This window comes from Podarcis tiliguerta (assembly GCF_965153285.1).
Source record: "Podarcis tiliguerta genome assembly, chromosome: 3".
In the NCBI taxonomy this organism is placed as follows: domain Eukaryota; kingdom Metazoa; phylum Chordata; class Lepidosauria; order Squamata; family Lacertidae; genus Podarcis; species Podarcis tiliguerta.
This window is the reverse complement of record NC_139536.1, coordinates 71,497,017-71,511,716: the sequence shown is the minus strand read 5'-3', so window position 1 is coordinate 71,511,716 and position 14,700 is coordinate 71,497,017. Positions and strand designations below refer to the sequence as shown.

General features: G+C 42.7%; 1 protein-coding gene across 3 annotated transcripts in view; it reads right to left on the bottom strand.

The window, feature by feature from the left end:
* The window catches only part of HACE1 (HECT domain and ankyrin repeat containing E3 ubiquitin protein ligase 1), a 39,236-nt gene extending 26,906 nt beyond the window's left edge, over window positions 1–12,330 (bottom strand). Inside the window, exons 1-9 of one of the 3 annotated variants that reach the window (XM_083433427.1) lie at window positions 11,997–12,330; window positions 10,780–10,834; window positions 9,901–9,990; window positions 8,891–8,995; window positions 7,347–7,422; window positions 4,778–4,909; window positions 3,631–3,713; window positions 2,216–2,312; window positions 506–607 (exon numbers count right to left, since the gene is read on the bottom strand). In XM_083433427.1, coding sequence (XP_083289553.1) covers window positions 506–607; window positions 2,216–2,312; window positions 3,631–3,713; window positions 4,778–4,909; window positions 7,347–7,422; window positions 8,891–8,995; window positions 9,901–9,990; window positions 10,780–10,834; window positions 11,997–12,072 — 816 coding nt within the window. In that variant the 5' untranslated portion in view covers window positions 12,073–12,330. The remainder of the gene's footprint in view (window positions 1–505; window positions 608–2,215; window positions 2,313–3,630; window positions 3,714–4,777; window positions 4,910–7,346; window positions 7,423–8,890; window positions 8,996–9,900; window positions 9,991–10,779; window positions 10,835–11,996) is intronic. The other 2 variants (XM_083433426.1, XM_083433425.1) reach the window with 2 other exon arrangements.
* Between the last annotated feature and the right edge of the window lie 2,370 nt (window positions 12,331–14,700).

Here is a 14,700-nt window from a genome sequence, read left to right as displayed (position 1 = left end):
ACCAGACGGTAATTTAAAATGTTAAACCTACCAACCAATGTCAACCAATAATTTCTAACACAAGTAGGGCTAACACCAAACCGCTATAGTTTTTAAAGTATTATATGGGATGCAGCAATGCTTGAGCATCTCACCAGACACACGAGGGCAATTAAACGCATAACAAAAAGAGACACCTTCCAAGAAATGTGGACCTCTTTCTTTAACTATGTTAACGACCAAAATCAAGACCTTGTTATACCAACTGCTCAATCTTCCTGGTGCAGAGGTTAAGATAAGTAATATGTTTGAACCCTGAATCTGTAAGCTTATGTCTAAAATCAATGGATACAGCAAACACCATTAGATGGAATGCTGGATAAGTGGTTAATGGTTCTTGTTTTTGTATTTGTTTAAAAACCAATAAAACTTTTTTTTAAATTAAAAAAAACTGTTGTAATTTGCAAAGCCTAGCTGATTAACACATTGGGCTGGAGACTAAACATCAGAAGATAACTGAATTCACCATGTTTTCTCTAAGTTCTTCATTCTGTGTCATTTGAATAATTGTTTGGAAAAGTCTAGGATGATGCTGTATCAGGATTTCGCAAGTCTCTCCATAGCCACCCTGAAAAAGAGAGGGTTTTTATTTAAGCAATAATTGAAATCATATCCTTCAGGAAATGGCGTAACTGAAATACATTGAGTATTAAATGAAACATAAACATAGATACAATTTTAAAGGGGTATGTTACTAGGAAGCAAGATTAATTAAAAAAACCAATAGCAGTGAAAAATAAGGACAAGTGTTCTAACTCATATCTCAATACTGAAGCTTCGCTTTTCAACTCTTAAGTTAGGGAAGTCCATTTGCGTGAGAGAATATAGAGGCTCAGATCAAATAATGTATTTTAGGGTGAGAAGAGGAGGCAAGGACCCATTAGCACAATTTGTGCTTGTTTCCTTCCACATAAAGAACTTCTACTCCAAATTACTGTGTACTGGCTTTGAATCTGGACCTTATAGAACTTTCTATTGGGAAAACTAAACAACTTGGCTCCCCAAAGAAAACACACCTTACTTATAGACCTGCTTGTGCACTGAGATAAGCAGGTGTGGCCCTCTTGGTGATACCACAACCCTTAGAAATTCATCTCCAGAACACCAAGAAAATGTGGAGCAGCCTTCCTAAGGAGATACGGCAGGTGATGTCTATGTTTTCTACACATGCTAAAAACATGCTTGTTGATCCAGGCATTTGCCAACTAGAGGATACTGAAGATTTTGTTTTATTGTGATTACTATTGCGATTGTCCTAAGATTTTACATGATTTTATTGATTATGCTACTTCTTAATTGTGCTATAAGGTCGTACCTTGGTTTTCAAACAGCTTAGTTCTAGAACGTTTTGGCTCCCGAATGCCACAAACCCGGAAGTGACTGTTCCGGTTTGTGAACTAATTTTGCAGGCCATGCTTTGATTTCCGAATGTTTTGGAAGTCGAACGGACTTCCGGAACGGATTCTGTTCCGACTTCCAAGGTACGACTGTACACCACTTTGGATACTGTGTATATGTAAAGCAGTATAAATGCCTTAAAATAATAAGAAGCTTAATTAATATAAAATGTTGGACTTAAAACTCCAGTGTGGCATTTTTTAATGAATACATTAATGGCTGAATTCAGCATTGGTGGGGGGGAACCTAATTTCCATGTAATCATTTATTTCATTGACTAGGATTAGATGAAATATCATTCAAGGCAGAACTCTGCACAAAATTACTCCCGGCATTCAGATTTGAGTTCTAAGAGTTACTTCATAAGAATTTAACATCTGCTTAGATTCAGTAAAATCACAGGCACTGGACAGAACACAGAAGCCTCTAACTGGAGGCATATAATCTAATTAGGGCTTTGTATATTAGGATGTGGAACTGACACACGATGCACAAGTGACTCATAAATCCTCTTTCCATGTTTCCAGACCCAAACTAATACATGGAGGGCAACTCATGCATTGAATACGCTCCTCTTGTATCAGAAACCTACACATTCTTGCTTGGGCAAAGGGGAAAGCAGAGAAGAGACATAATTTTTACCGTTGCACAGAAACAGGAAACAACAGCCACTTACAACACTACCCTCCAACACCACCCTCCAACTAACAGGAAAAGGTTACAATGGCACTTAACAGTAGTTTTAAGCAAGATATGTAAACCTGAAGCAAATTTGTACCTGTACACAGAGATCAAGTGGTGTGACCCCATTTTTGTCTGGCAAATATTTGGCTCCTCTCAGCAAAAGGATCTGTGCAGTGTCTCTTTGGCCGTGGCTAAATAAATCATAAAGAAGTTATAAGATTCAGTCAGTGCATGTTCTATTAGCCTTCCTTCCTGAATCCACGCAATATTTCAAACATGAAAGAAGTATTAAGGGCACTTGACTGAAGGGTGTTCAAGATTTTCTAAATATAAATCAGAAGCAGCAAGGGAATTGTTTGGATCAGCAAACAGAAGCAAGGTGTTTATAAATTCTGTCCAGCTTTCAAATATAAATGGTACTTACAACCAAAAGGAGGGGGAAATAAACATTTTAAAAAGAAGAAAACATAAGACTTCAAGAAGTCCTAGATATGATTTTCTTGGGATGTTTAAACCTTGGACTCAGGGGAAAAAGATCCCATATTCCACCCTGCACCCCCTAAGAAGTTTAATGCATTTGATGAGAATACACTGAAAAACACTGAGTGAGTGCTGATTCAATGTTTATAATATTTATAAATTCTCAGTACAGTGTAATGGTCTACATCAGGAGTAAGCAAACTTTTTCAACAGGGGCTGCTCCACTGTCCCTCAAACCTTGTGAGGGGCCAGACTATATTTTCAGGGGGGGGGGATGATGCAAGAGCACCATGAGCCCCGGTGGCTGCGTACCTGTGTCTTGCGGGGGCTGGCAGCGGGGCAGGAAGATGAGCGGCTCGCGAAAGGGTTCCGGAGAGGAGCTGCTTAAAATGGCAGCCGCTTGAGCGCTGCTGCTGCTGGCACCAACAAAGCCCAGCCCCCTTCCTTCTCTAGGCAGGGCAGAGAGAAGCCGGGAGGAGGGAGGGAGGAGGCGCCGGCATGTGAGGGAGAAGGAGGGAGAGGGAAAGAATGTGTGCGCTGGTGATCCCTGGACCGTCCATGGGCCAGATCCAGAAGGCAATTGGGCCTGATCCGGCCTGCAGACCTTAGTTTGCCTACCCATGGTCTACATCACACTTTGATTATGGCATTAAATAAAAAATTAAGCTCCAGCCAAGAAGAACCATAGTTCAGTTAACTCAGTGGCAGAGCACCTGGTTGGCATGCCCAAGGTCCCAGCAGCAAACCCTGGCATCTCCATTTGAAAGAACCTCTGTTAGCAAGGCCAGGAATGACCTCTGCGTCAGTCAGAGCATCCACTACCAAGCTGTGTGTGCCACGAGCCTGATTCAGTACCATGCAAGATTAACAGGTTCAAGAAAGCCAAGAGAGTGATTAATACAAGGTTATTCGGTGATCCTCGTGGTGAAAAACAGATTTTGCAAACCTAAAGCAACATTCCCCTGATTTCCTCAGATATTATGAACTTCCAACATTTAATAAAGTAATTTTAAAACAAACAAACCACACCTGCAAGCAAAGTAGAGTGGAGTTGCTCCCGAAACGTTGGGCCTGTTGATATCTGCACCACTATCCAGAAGACATTGAACTGTCTTTTGGGAAGGGAAAAAAAACCTGAATGAAGTTAATCTACAAATATGCACAATTGAACTGCATTCCTATCCCATTTATTTAGGATTAGGGGAATTCACTACAACTTACTTCCAAGTATACACATCTAGGATTGTACTGTTACTTCTTTAAGTTACCCCCCCCCCAAAAAAGCAGAAAATATATCATTTACAGTGGCATATTTTTAAAAAAACTAGTTAAGCTTATAGATTTTCACCCCATAGGACACACTTTTCCCCCTCCAAAAATGAAGGGGAAATGTGTGTGCGTCTTCTGGGGCGAATGCAGGCTTTCGCTGAAGCCTGGAGAGCGAGAGGCGTAGGTGCACACCGACCCATCTCACTCTCCAGGCTTCAGGAAGCTATCCGCAAGCCTGGCGTGCCCGGCAGGAGGTCCCGCTGGGCTCGCAAGGCTTGCAGGCAGCAGCCTGTTCTGGGGGCTGGGGTCAGGAGAAGCTCGGGCTTCCCCCGCGCCAGCCCTGCGCCTGGGGGGGAAATAATCTTTTTTCTTTATTTCCCCCCCCCCAAAAAAAAAATCTAGGTGCGTCCTATGGGGCGAAAAATACAGTAATTTCTCTACCACCTACATTTTCAAGTTTAACAGCAGAGATTTTTTATTCACTAATTTCAAGGGGACCAATTCTGAATTAACAACTGAATTTCACCCAACTGAATTTGGGCCCTTGTAGAATACGTCATTACATATGTGTATAAATCTAGTTTCCAACCGAAGCCTATTAAAATCAACTATGTATTCCTAATTATTAGACTGGTCCCAATTAATTAACTTTTGTAAAAAGCATTCATGAAACAACGATGCAGAAAAATATGTCATCTCCTAAGTAACTCATTAGCCTACTACGGAACCAACTGCACTATAAAGCCGTTTCTAAGCAGAAGCGAAAGAACTACAAGAACAAGCAATTCCTTAAGAGTACCATCAGCTGAGAGTCCAAACACTTGATTTTTCCTGTTAATGGGCCTCTTTGCCACAAAACACTTACATTGCAAGCCCTTAAAATTGTAAGTTTTGCTCATCAGCCTACCGTCTTGTGGCCATTTTGGCAAGCCACGTGAAGTGCTGTCTGCCCCATCGCATCTTCAACATCTACATTGGTAACATGCTGTACAAGATCGTGAAGCAATTCTGTTCGCCCATTCACAGCAAGCCAATGGATCTGGATACGAAAAACAAAACGTCGACCAGGGAGAGAAATACATTCAGCAAGTAAATTCAAGAAATCTAAATAATGAAATTTGAGGGAAAGGGAAATATTAGTATTAATGTTATTTGTAATCCTATAAAAGGGATTTAGGTGCCAATCAATGGCTTAATATTCATCACTATTGAATAAACAAGCACTCTTAATAACTTGAAATTTCCAACAGTGCATGAAAGAGGGACTCACAGAAACCTGCACCAGGCAAAGAACACATTTTCCTCTTCCTTTAGGAAAACAAACATACCAGAAACACAGGACATCCAGATTCCAACAAGCATGTAGAGGGTTGCAATCTAAGACATACCCTATGAAAAAGGGGATGCTCCAGAAACACAACGGGGGCTTTTTTTCAATTACCTTAAACTTATATCCCACCTTTCTCCAAACCTGCTGTACATGGTATTCTCTACACAAGCACAATATTTCATGAACACAACAGTAACATGAGTTACGTTAGACTGGTACAGTGACTAGCCTAAGATCACTGACCTAGTGAGCTTCAAGTGAGCTTCTCCCAAGTCCAACACTCTAACCAGTATGCCACACTGGCTCTTTGAACTCCCATACTCACATTGCAAACTCTTTTCATCTAGAACGAACAGCAAGAGTTTAATGACATCCAACTTCTGCATTTGCCCTTGTCTGTCTTTATACAGAGTCCTTGCCAGGTAAAGCTCAACATCTACCTAGCCCAGCTGTTCCAACAATGCTTGCCACCCCACCCAAGGAAACTAACATTCAACAGCATGCCTATTCTATTTCTTTGTTGTTGTTGTTTAGTCGTTTAGTCGTGTCCGACTCTTCGTGACCCCATGGACCAGAGCACACCCGGCACTCCTGTCTTCCACTGCCTCCCGCAGTTTGGTTAAACTCATGTTGGTAGCTTCGAGAACACTGTCCAACCATCTCATTCTCTGTTGTCCCCTTCTCCTTGTGCCCTCAATCTTTCCCAACATCAGGGTCTTTTCCAGGGAGTCTTCTCATGAGGTGGCCAAAGTACTGGAGCTTCAGGATGTGTCCTTCCAGTGAGCACTCAGGGCTGATTTCCTGCAGAATGGATAGGATTGATCTTCTTGCAGTCCATGGGACTCTCAGGAGTCTCCTCCAGCACCATAATTCAAAAGCATCAATTCTTCGGCGATCATCCTTCTTTATGGTCCAGCTCTCACTTCCAGACATCACTCCTGGGAAAACTTTAGCTTTAACAATACGTACCTTTGTCGGCAATGTGATGTCTCTGCTTTTTAAGATGCTGTCTAGGTTTATCATCGCCTTTCTCCCAAGAAGCAGGCGTCTTTTAATTTTGTGACTGCTGTCACCATTCTATTCCTTAGAAGTGCTAATAGCAAGGCAGGTGAGCATGATGAGCAAACTTTACCCAACTTTAAAGCTGCAGAGATGGATGGAAATCATTCCAACAGTTATCCCCGCCACCTCCGCAGTTCCGAGATTGGGAGGAAGGCTGGAGCTTGGCAGCCAAACCAGGAAAAGGCCCACCTATCAACCTTTCCAGCTCCAGACCAGAAAGGGACAGTGGGAGATACTTGCTTGTAATCACAATGCATGAGATTGAGCACTGCACTGTTGCTTACAGTGGTGTTACTTCTTACTGGGACCAGGAGATTCTGCCAATCCACTGCTCCCCCCATCCTCTCTGCCACTCTCTCCTGAATTCTGGCAAGTGAGATTGCTGCTGAAGATGAGGGGGCAGTGTAATAGAGAAGTCACATGGAGAAACTTCTTGCCCAAGCATCATTGGGCAAAGCCCATTCAAGAGCCTTTGCCCGGTAGCAGTTAAGCTGGCACTCCCCTCCTCACAGGCACTTCCCTCTGGTGGCCAGTGGCTTGTTTGGGTGCCACTGTCTTAAGGCAGTCAGAGCACCTGCAAACAACAGGCACTCTGATTCCCAGCTCAAGTGTTCATGGCAAAACCATTATTAACCTCTCATAGTTGTATTTTACTTCAAATAAGGTAAAAGACTAAGGATTTGGTGGTGATCTAAAAAAACAAAACAGCACAAAATTTTGAGCATAATGGATGGGGGGAAATTGCTGCACCAGTCCATGCATCAATGTAGATTATGACATTAGTTTCACATCACATGCCAAGTCAAATCTTTACAGTAAGAAGTCACTGCAGAAGGCTGCATTTTTAAATAGCACAGGAACATATTTTACAGATTAAACAGCAATTCAGCATCACCGGCCAGAAATACAATTTTCAGAACACAAGATGTATTATTTCCATTAACTACCAAGGACTGTAAGTACAGCTCATTACATTTCTTGATTATCGGAAGAAGGTCAAGCAGTGAAATAAGCAAGTTTAGGGATGATCATAGAACGGCAATATTTAAGTGAAGGGTAATAGGAACAAAATTGCACGACTTACTGCTGTCAGGCCCTCATTATTACAAATGTTGACATCAGCGCTGTACTCTAGCAGCTTGCTCATACATTTCTTCTGGCTGTGCGGAAAACAAATCACATATTGGCCACAAGCCCAATAAAACAAGACTTCCTCAGCTTCCTCCCTAGTTTCTTAGGGCTGGAAATTTATTGCACATGGCATGATTAGCAAGTGTCCCCGTAAAAAGCAAATTACATATTCTGCAAGCTAGACATTCAATAGTGTGGTCTGTGTACCTGGAGACATGACTTTCATTATTCTTTTCATTTAAAAAAAATATATACAAACTGAACTTATGTTGTTAATTAAATGTATATCAGGGCAGAAGATAACTAGAGCATAAACAACTAAGACCAGGCTCTCCTGGTCCAAACAGCCAACCATAGCTGGGCATAAGCACTCGTAGCCACAAAAGCCACTTGTGACTCCACTTGGTACCCAGGGATACATCCTGACTACAAACCTGTTCCTAGGGGGAGTGCAACCCCGTTCACGACAGGACGTGTACCTAATTTGCAGACATGGAAACAACCACCCATAGCACCTCCATCACCCACAGTTTAAAAGGCCCCTATCCAGCCCATCACTGTTTCCAGATACTGGTCCTACACCTTCACAGCCTCTCATGATTCCAATGCAAAGAGCATCAGCATGTTCATGGCACCATGCTCCAAAACATTGGATGACAGTTCCCAGTAGTTTCATCTAGATGTTGAATAGCACAGGGACAGAATGGACCCTTGCAGGACCACACAGCTCAAAAGCCCTGGAGCCAAGCAACAATCTTGCACCACTACTCTCTGGCAGCAAACATTCAGGTAGGAGAGGAACCATAAGGTTGTGTCTCCAGCTCCCACCCACCTGAGCTGTTCCAGAAGGACACCATTGTCAATTGAGCCAAAAGTTGCTGAAAGGTCAAGGAGAACCAATAGCAGCACACTCCCCCAACAAGGACATCAGTCAGGCAACCAAGGCTATTTAAGTGCCAAAACAGGGCCTGGAGCCAGACTGGAATGGATGGTTCTGTGTGTGTGATGGGAGAGAGAGATGTAGAATTACAGCTCCACCATGCAAATGAACTCAGTAACAGTGCAATCATATGCATCTGTACTCAGAAGAAAGCCTCAGTGACGTTAGCAGGTTTTACTCCCAGGTAAGTGTACATAAATTTACAGCCTTGGTGTATGAATCAGATTTCAACCACTACTTAATTTTCTAGCTTCATTCAAAAGCCAATACACCCAAGTTTCTAGTTTTGAAGAAAAATGAGAGGGATGGGGTTGTATCCAATGCTTTGCTTCCATTTGCACAACAGACTTTTGTGTGTGCAATAGAACTTACATCAATAACACTGAGCTTTTAAAAAAAAAATGCTACCCCCCCCCCCCAATTCAGTCTGAGAAGCAATGAAACAAATGTGGCTTCTGCTTGGCTACAGAACTTCTGTAGGACAGAAGAACTACTATTATTGAAAGACTATTCAATTTAGGAATAAAAAGCTAAATGTAAAAAGCTGCATCTCTTACCCATTTCTAGCAGCCAAATGAAGTGAAGTGCACCCTGAAATGTCCTGATAGTTAGGGTTTGCACCTTTCTTTAACAGCAGAACTAGGCATTCAACTGATCCACAGCTGTGGAAAGAGGTTAGAAAGGTTTTAACAAGAAGTTAAAACAGCTTGGCTAGAAAAAGATAACTTCCATTACAGACAGCATTATGTAAAGCAGAATCAATGTTAACCTGTGGCCCTGCCAAGGTTGAACTACAATTCCCATCTACCCCAGTCATCATGGCCAATGGTGAGGGATGATGGGAATTAAAGCCCAACTCCCATAATCTCTAATCAATGACCATAGTCCAAAACTGTCTGGAGAGCACCAAGTTGGGGGAAACTAATCTATATAGTGGAAAAGATGAACCACACACTGTAGCCTCCAACTTAAAGGTAAAGGGACCCCTGGCTGTTAGGTCCAGTTGCGGACAACTCTGGGGTTGTGGCGCTCATCTTGCTTTACTGGTCGAGGGAGCCGGCGTACAGCTTCCGGGTCATGTTGCCAGCATGACTAAGCCGCTTTTGTCAAAGCACACGGAAACGCCGTTTACCTTCCCGCTGGAGCTGTACCTATTTATCTACTTGAACTGCGTGCTTTCGAACTGCTAGGTTGGCAGAAGCAACGGGAGCTCACCCCATCACGGGAATTCGAACCGCCGACCTTCTGATTGGCAAGCCCTAGGCTCTGTGGTTTTAGGGATTAGACAAATCCATGGACGGTCACCATCTATAGCTACTAGGAATGATAGCTGGATTAGTCCTGAATACCAGCTGCTGGGATCACAAAGTACTGTACTAGATAAGCATTTGTTATGGCAACAACAGGGTTCTTTCTTATGTTTTATATGCACCATTACTGCCAAGCACATTCAGCATGACAGGCAAAAATAGTAATAAACTGAAAGCAAGAAACAGAAATCTAGAAAACTAATGTAAATCTGCCTTTTACACTGTAACATTTGTCGGGCTTTGGAAAGTTGGCTTACTTAGCTGCAATATGAAGCAAGCTCCTCTTCACACGTCCAAATGCATAATTGACATCAAACTTCGAATTTGACAGCAACTCTGAAACAGATCTAAAGCAAAAAGTTCATTTTATTTAGCAAAATATCTGTGTTTTCAACTACTTGTAATAGCGGGCAGATGTCTGCTGTCTGTGCCACATCACAGAAGAAGAAAACAGAAACTCCAACCTACTACACAATATAAACACAGGTACCCAGCCAAATTCTAATAGCTTCAGTAGAAATACTTCGAGAATTTATGCTCCCGTAGCTGCACATAGAAATTAGGTAAATTGACTTCCTAAAAAGAAAACAATCTATTTTCATGTCACTATTGAATGCATTACCTGTTAAACCTCTGAAGTTTAAACACCAATCCTAAAAAGGTGCGTCAATTTGTACAACATAAGTATTCATTAGAAAATTATTATTTCTAATTTAATTTACTCTTTCTTCTTCAATTCCTTTCTTCTCCCTCAAATCAAATAGGTACTTACTATTTGGAAATGAGTTTGAATCACCCTTGTGTAAACTGTATCCTGTACTAGGGAATTGGGCAAGGGCTATACACTGACCCCGTGTGTGTAGTTACTAAGAAAGAATTGCTCTGCTTTGGGAGAAATATCACTAGAGAAACATAGTTGATTTAACATGCGTGTTTCTTCCAAACTCAGCTTGGTCAAAAAGCCTTTCATCCAGCTTGTTTAAGCTTGCTCATGAAAAACAATAAGTTTCAGGCCTGGTACTATTAGGGCAAAAAAAACCTGACCTGATTTCAAAATGAAACAAATGTGTATTTATATACCACACTATTAAAAAACGGTGCTACTGTAGATCCACTGTTTAGATATGAAGACTCACCTATGTTGGTCAGCCATTACCATTGGCATTAAAGTGTAAACAGCAGTTTCGTTATCTGTGTAGAAATTAAATTATAATTATGTCACATATGGAGGCACAAACTTAGCAAAATATTCTACTCTTAATTCCACCTTTCACTTGCCTTCTAACATCCCATACCACCACCTGACCATTACTCAAGCTTGTAACTCATAGAACACATCAGCAAGATTTTTGTCAATAGTCATACTATTAAATATTGATTACTAGAAGAAACCCAGACTGCATCCTTACATACTCCTATTCCCTGCATGCCCTGGAAAACAGTTGCTCACAGTTGCTAGGATGACGCTTATACTTTGTAGGCAGATTAGGAAGCCCTTTAACAACACTGTTTCCCAGCAGCATTAATAAAACACATTTTCACTAGGCTACTGAAATGAAGAAAACAAACTAGGGTTGGAATTTATGTGAAAGGACTAAACTCAGTCACATTCTGATACGGAAAGAAAATTCCTAGGTTCAGAATATGTTCAGAGGCACTCTGTTCTTTATGTAGAACTGTTTGTCTTCTGCGCCTAACTCTGTTTTGTAGGTCCTGGGTTTTTAGTACAAAAACAAACCAAGCAGATCTGGCATGCCTGAAGTCTATCCACTCTCGTCTGAAAAAACAGCAACGACTGGACCCAAAAACCTTATTGTATATACCACACATGTGCCACTACCCCTACTTCACACATCCCAGCGCTGAAACCTGGCACCAGAAACACATCCCCTGTTGAAACCCTGATTCTTAGAGCGACACTCCGGCGGCTCTCGAAGAGAAACCATCTGGGAACAGATCCATCTCACGCGCGCGCACACACACACATGCTTCCAGCTTTGCTCTGGGCTCGCTCTCAAGAGATCGCCACCGGCTGGAACCCGGGAACAGTCGCCAGAGCGCCTCTGAGCACGCACAGAGTGCACCCCCCTCCTAAAGGAGTAGGCTCCCTACACACCTGGGATTAGGAGGAAAGGGCTCCGAGGCTGGAGGCCACAACTTTTGCCCCGTAAAGCCTCGAGGCTCCTGGACTGTGGAAGTGCCCCCTCGTCCTTTCTCTTCTCTCCAGGGGATGCTTCCTCCTATCCAAGCTGCCAGCCCTCATCGAGGTCACTGCTCGCCGCCTTCCACCCAGCGCCCGCCCTCGGCTTGCTCCCCGCCAAGCCCCCCTCCGCTGCCGCCCCCCTCCGCTCACCTTCGGGCAGCTCGACGGTGCGGGCGCGGCGCAGGGACCTGGTGAGGCGGTTGAGCTGCTCCATGGCTCTCTCCATCCTCGGACAGGAGGGCGAGGAGGAGGAAGAGACGCCGACGCCGCCGACGCCTGGCCGCCCGCTGCCCGCCGGCAACTGCGGACTTCCCCAGCTCAGACTCAGCCCATCGCCCCAGCGGCGGGGCCGCACCCGGTCCGGGTCCCGGTCCTGGAACCGTGGGGATGAATCGCTTCCTCTTCAGCACGCATGCGCCAATCTCCCGAAGCAGGCCACAGAGCGAAGGGGGAAACGGACATGAAGCGCCGCGGGAAGCGCGCATGCTCAGACGGGAGACGACGCTCGGCGGAAGCTTCTGCCCTTCGCTTGCCAATACTTTCTGAGTTTGATTTTTATTGCGCTGTCGTATTGACTGCCTCAACACACTCCCCCTCACCACCGCAGCCCGGCCCCGCAATTGCGCCATTCTGAAGGCACTTCTTCCTTATTTTAACCTCAATATACTGGTTTTCAGGTCATAGCTGTCAACGTTTCCCTTTTTTTTAAGGGAAATCCCCTTATTTCGAAAAGGATTCCTCGCATGAAAAGGAAAAAAGTTGACAACTATGTTTCAGGTATATGATGGAGGAGTTTACAAAATGCCCAGACTCTACAGTATCCTTAAAGAACAATGCAATGCAACAGAAAACTATTTTTGGGTTGAAAAGTATTTTATCAGCACAATCCTATTACAGTACACGTCTACTCAGAGAGTAAGGGGCTTTATATTGCAAACGGGTCCGAATGTGTGTGCGGGGGCGATTGGAATATTAACTTGCATACATGGACGTACCCAGGACTTTTGTGGGGGGAGGGGCAGAACCGACGTGATTGGTCAGTTAGTTGAGTATTTCTATTGTTTTACTTGATGGGGGGCGCAGTTCCCCATTGGCCAAGCCCATGCTTCCATACATTGGGGGGGGGGGCGGGTTGTTTCAGTCTTGTTATTCTTCCACTGTTTTGTGATTCACAACAGTGGTCGGGACTTGACAATATAGATAGATAGATAGATAGATGATAGATAGATGATAGATAGATAGATAGATAGATAGATAGATAGATAGTCCTTCCCCTGGATTACTCCTCCACCCTTCTGTTTCACATTCTTGGTACTGTACTGTATTTCAAGTTATTTCTAAAAATATATACCATCATCATTGATATTCATTAGGGTGTGCACTCAGGGATTTTTTCTTTTAAAGTGGTTGAATGCATGATCAAAGAGGGCATTTTTTTATTAATCAAACAACGCTTAATTTTTTAAATTAACTACTAAACTTTACATAAAAAATAAAAATTAAAAAATTCCTCCACTCTTATTATTTCAGCTTGTGGCCCATGCCCCATTCAGCACCATAGACAAATGCAGGCAGAGACTGCAGATCTATTCCTTCCATTCTGCCTGTGTTTCTCTCCTATCTTCTTCCATCCTCCTCCCTTCTACATACGGTTGTGGCAGCTGAGGGAGCTGGGCTGCCACTCCATACAACATTAGGGAGTACTTGGGTTCACCTGGCACACCCTGTGCGCACACCTATAAGAATGTTTCTAAAGCAGTGGGGCTGCTCTGGAAAGATCTTTGGCATTCTCTACCCAAACATTCAGTTCTCTTCACTAGAGGGATTGGGTGGCAGGGAGTAGAAAGGGTTCTTCTAGCTTCAAGCAGAAAGCAGCTGTACATGGTACAGATAGGCTTGATCCTCCTATGGCACCCAGAAAACCTGTACCCATGCGGTTATTTTAAAACTACAAAAGCCATTGGAGAAATGCATGATTGGTTGCCAATTTTCAATTTGTTGGTATGCATGTCTTCTATTTCACTTGCAAAACCAGGAGAAAGCCAGGGTCCACCATATCGCTGAGGGATCACACTGTGAGCATCCTTTTTATATTATAGCTGCTTCATCCCAAAGTAACTGCACTGGACACAAAAGAACAATGTAGTTCCCTGCTTGCACATAGGATAATCAAACATAGAGATGATGCTGTGGTAGATTTCCCACACCCTTTCATCCATTTCACGCTGCTATTTCTATTATCCAACCCACATGACATTTAACATTTGGGTTGAGGTTTCCTTTTTAGGACTATTTTGATTATTTCAAACATCATCATGCTTATACACTGTAATCTACTTGCCTTCATCCACATTTGTTTATTGAATTTTGAAATATATAAAAGATTGCACTGCATGTTCATGCAAGTAATTCATTGACCTTTCAATAAAGCATCCAGTACTATTGAGAATTTAATAGCAAATCCTAACCTGTACAGTCTGCTCAAAAAGAATGAACAATGTAATGTCAATACATTATATTGCCTTGCAGATAAGTTTCATAATTCAGTTCTGCTAATGGACCTAAAACTCTTTGAATAACACAAGTAGATAAGCCATTGCCATTCTAATGCAAATTCACACTCACATCCTGATCCAAAATATAATTATTAAGATTTTGAAGGTGCTTGCCATCTGCTAATATGTTTAAAATGTAAAAAAAAAACTTTATGCCATCATAAATATTTATGATTTATTTTGACATAAGAAAATGAAGTTTGCTTAGTCCATGATATCTCATGCCACAATAAACTTGTTAGTCTTTAAGATGGTACAAGACTTGTGTCTTTACTACAACAGACCATCATGAATACCCC